This window comes from Colobus angolensis, unplaced genomic scaffold (genome assembly GCF_000951035.1).
Source record: "Colobus angolensis palliatus isolate OR3802 unplaced genomic scaffold, Cang.pa_1.0 Scaffold262, whole genome shotgun sequence".
In the NCBI taxonomy this organism is placed as follows: Eukaryota; Metazoa; Chordata; class Mammalia; order Primates; family Cercopithecidae; genus Colobus; species Colobus angolensis.
This window is the reverse complement of record NW_012115844.1, coordinates 1830972-1834210: the sequence shown is the minus strand read 5'-3', so window position 1 is coordinate 1834210 and position 3239 is coordinate 1830972. Positions and strand designations below refer to the sequence as shown.

Here is a 3239-nt window from a genome sequence, read left to right as displayed (position 1 = left end):
CAGGATCTGCACCGACCCTCACCCCCACCTTAGAGGCCCACCCCACCCGGAGACCCCCTCCCCCCGAATCCAGAGCCAGACGCTCTCCTTTCGCAGCTCAGCTGGATTATCTCATCGCTTCTCGCCCTTAGGGGCGGGCCGGGGTCTGCCCCCTCGGGGGACGTGAAGGAGGATTGGCGGGGGCCCCTCCGTGGCAGCAGTCCCCTCCCGAGCGCCGCCGGGGCGCACGGCCCGAGTCACTTTTTCTTTGCGCGTCTGTCCCTTCCTCGCCCGCAGGATTTCTCTCCTGGCCCGTCCTCCCCTTCCCTGCTGGGCAGGCTCTTCCGGAGCCCACCCCCGGCGGCGGCGGCGGCCGCGGCCGCTGGATTCCGAGAGGCGCGGGGCACCTTTTTACCCCCTGCCCTGGTTTTATCTGTTTCTTTTCTCTTTCCTTCCCTTGCGTTCCACTGTACCACCCCCTCCCGCCCGGGTGTCATTCCTCACTGCTGAGTGACAGCCTCAGGCCACACCCCTCCACTGGGCTGTCCCGGGCGCTCCCGGCCGTCCATTGGTTGGCTCCAGTTGGGCGACGTTGACTTTAACGGACAAAACTGGGCACGTTGCGCCGCTAAAGACAGGGTCTGACTTAACCCCTTCTCTCCTAAGCCTGGTCCTCGAAGCACCCTCCAGCAACAAGGAAGCTCATCCACCCCAAACCACGTTTCTTACCTCTGCAGATGTATCCACCTATTCCAGCGCTTTAATAGAACACTGATACTAAGTTGAGTCAAATCTGCGGAGAAAATCCAAGATAATGCAGTTCCATAAATCATGCTCGTAGTTTCTGTTCTCTAGGAAGGATTATAAACACGAAGAACAAAAATGCATCTTTTTTTCTCTCTACAGTTTCGCCGCTTCCTCACTGCTAACGTTCTTTGCTGAAATGATCAGTTAATTAAGATCACTCTAGAAATATTTTTCTTTCCTCGCCGTCTTTGATTTGATTCGATTTTTATAGAGGAATTAGAAAAAAATGGTATAATTAGAACTAAAGTCAGGAGAAGAATTGAAAGGCATCTTTGGGAGAATTTCTGTAAATTTTATGGTCGTTTCCCTGGCAGATCAATTTTGAATTTAACTGGAGTTGGTTAAGTTTTGCATCAGGAAGAAAAAAAAAACTTTCAGGTTTTAAAAAATATCTCTTGTGAGTTGAATAAAATTATAAATGGATATCTTTGTTTGCTTAAAATTATACCTTGGAATTACCATAAAGTGATCCAGAAGTGACAACACTTTTTGCTCTTTAAAAAATAAAAAATGCATTGTATTATGTAATAGTAGGAACCAAGCTAAGAAATATAGATATTGTGGGTATATAAGAATATTTTTAAATGTGTTATTCCTTTTTTTAATATAAAATTTGCTCAATTAACGTACTTCACTGTTTTCCATAAACTTTCACAGAGAGTTAACACTAAATACACAAACTTGAACCATTAAATACACTTAAAGGACTATGATTTTAATTTAATAAATTGCTAGGATTGGTAGTTTTGGTGTCATTAAAATAAATAACATTTCCCCTTGTTGCTTGCTTTTTGGTTGTTCTTTTTCTGCACCGCAGAAGGAAATACACCCACAATTCATAGTTTTCAGCCTCAGAACGAGGTTTTGCAGCGTCTATACTTTCCAACATTTCGGCTACACGATGCTTTCTTGCTTTGTGCAAACCTTGTAGGGTACCTGGGAAAAAACATCCACTTGAGGTCATTGCCCTTTATAGCTCTTTATAATTACATCAGTTTTGAAGGAACGCCGTTTAAATTTGGTGTCAGTGCTCAGCAAGTGTAAGGACGCAGAGTGGAACAGAGCAGAATGCTTACAGTCTTTCAAAAACAGTGTGTCCTCTCCGCACCCGCTGTATTATTTAAATTATCGTTCTCCTCACTTCAGGCAGGGATGTTGGGAATTATAAATAGTGAGGAGATTGACACCGGTTGCCTGGAAGGTAGGGGACGGGCAGGTAAGGGTTTGGTGTCCCTCACAGCTATCGCTTTGTAGGTTTAGGACTTGGTGCTGACAAATAATGGAGTGAGATCCAAACATAAAGGCAGGCAGAGATGTTTGGGGGCTGAATGACCGAATGCTATAGTAGGTTTGGGGCTACGTAAAGACTTGCTTGAAAACATCTACCATTTAGTTGCGAATCCCTCCCCTCTTCCCTTTGATTAGATGTTTAAAAAGAAACCCAAATCACAGTTGGACATGCTCCTGTTACAGGCTTGGGCAGAAGTTTTCAAAGCATGAAAAGATGTGGTTCGGCGATTTTGAGTTGTCGGGTATTTTTGTGTCCTAGGAGTGTGAGAAAAGGGGCTACGTTCTGCGTCTTCCGGAGGCGCACAGCAAGGGAGTCTCCTGGTGTCATCTCGGGCCATTACGGCGGCACTCAGTCGATCATCAGGTCTGTGGGTGACTGTAGGCAAGGGCGGGAGTTGGGTGCTTGGCGCGGAGGGTGAACCCGCGAGTGTTGAGCTGCAACTAGAAGCTGCAGTAAGGGGTCGGGTGGAGAGGAAAAGAGTATGGGGGAGGGGAGGTGGTTGGATGCCCAGAGATATCCCGGCGTAACTACGGAGTCGGAGTCCAGGCCCACAAGTAGGGGTGTGTGGCGAAGGCGCAGCAGGCCTGCGCCTGTCGGAGGACCGCAGATCTGGACGTGACCGCGCGGGCGTGCCTGGGTCCCGCTTCGTGCCCATTGAGGGCGACTTCCTTCGAGCTCAGCTGTGAGCTCCAGGAACTCTGCAACCTCCCGACTGGCGCCACGCTCCGGCCTGGGTCGGCCCGGGAGTTGGCGGAGCTGCGCGGCCCGGCGGGGCGACCCGTGAGGCTTTCGAGAGGCACCGGGACTCGCTCGGCGTCCGCGCCTCTCTACCCCACCGCAACCCCTCTGCGCCCCCCGAGCCCATTTTTTACTAGTCTTCTGCCTCTCTTCCTTTTCCCTCTCTCCCCTCCTCCTCCACATCTTTCTCTTCTTACTCCTCCTGCTCCTCTTTCGCAGTTTGGATCCTACGGGCCCCCTATGCGCCGCGCCCTCGGGTCCCCGGAACCGCCCGGGCTGGGGGTGATGCTGCGCGGTGAGACTTCCGCGGGCGGCGGGCGGAGAGCGGGACTAGACTGCGAAAGCCAAGGGGGCGGGGAAGGGGAAGCCCCCGCCCTCGCGGGCGCGCGGTAAGCTGCTGCGCACGTGCCCATGCTGGCGGGAG

The 3239-nt window shown here is 51.2% G+C and overlaps 2 protein-coding genes across 2 annotated transcripts in view; both read right to left on the bottom strand.

The window, feature by feature from the left end:
* Window positions 1–476, bottom strand: part of NKX3-2 (NK3 homeobox 2) — a 4236-nt gene extending 3760 nt beyond the window's left edge. Inside the window, exon 1 of the mRNA XM_011947364.1 lies at window positions 241–476. Within this exon, the coding sequence (XP_011802754.1) occupies window positions 241–476 (236 nt within the window). The remainder of the gene's footprint in view (window positions 1–240) is intronic.
* A 1004-nt stretch (window positions 477–1480) lies between these two features.
* LOC105515527 lies at window positions 1481–3225 on the bottom strand. Its single transcript, XM_011947349.1, has one exon. The coding sequence runs from the start codon at window positions 2730–2732 to the stop codon at window positions 2208–2210; it is 525 nt and encodes a 174-aa protein (XP_011802739.1). The 5' UTR covers window positions 2733–3225; the 3' UTR covers window positions 1481–2207.
* Between the last annotated feature and the right edge of the window lie 14 nt (window positions 3226–3239).

Bases quoted from the DNA above. Each gene is read 5' to 3' on its own strand.
- LOC105515527 (XM_011947349.1), bottom strand. From the start codon at position 2,732: ATGGGCACGAAGCGGGACCCAGGCACGCCCGCGCGGTCACGTCCAGAT.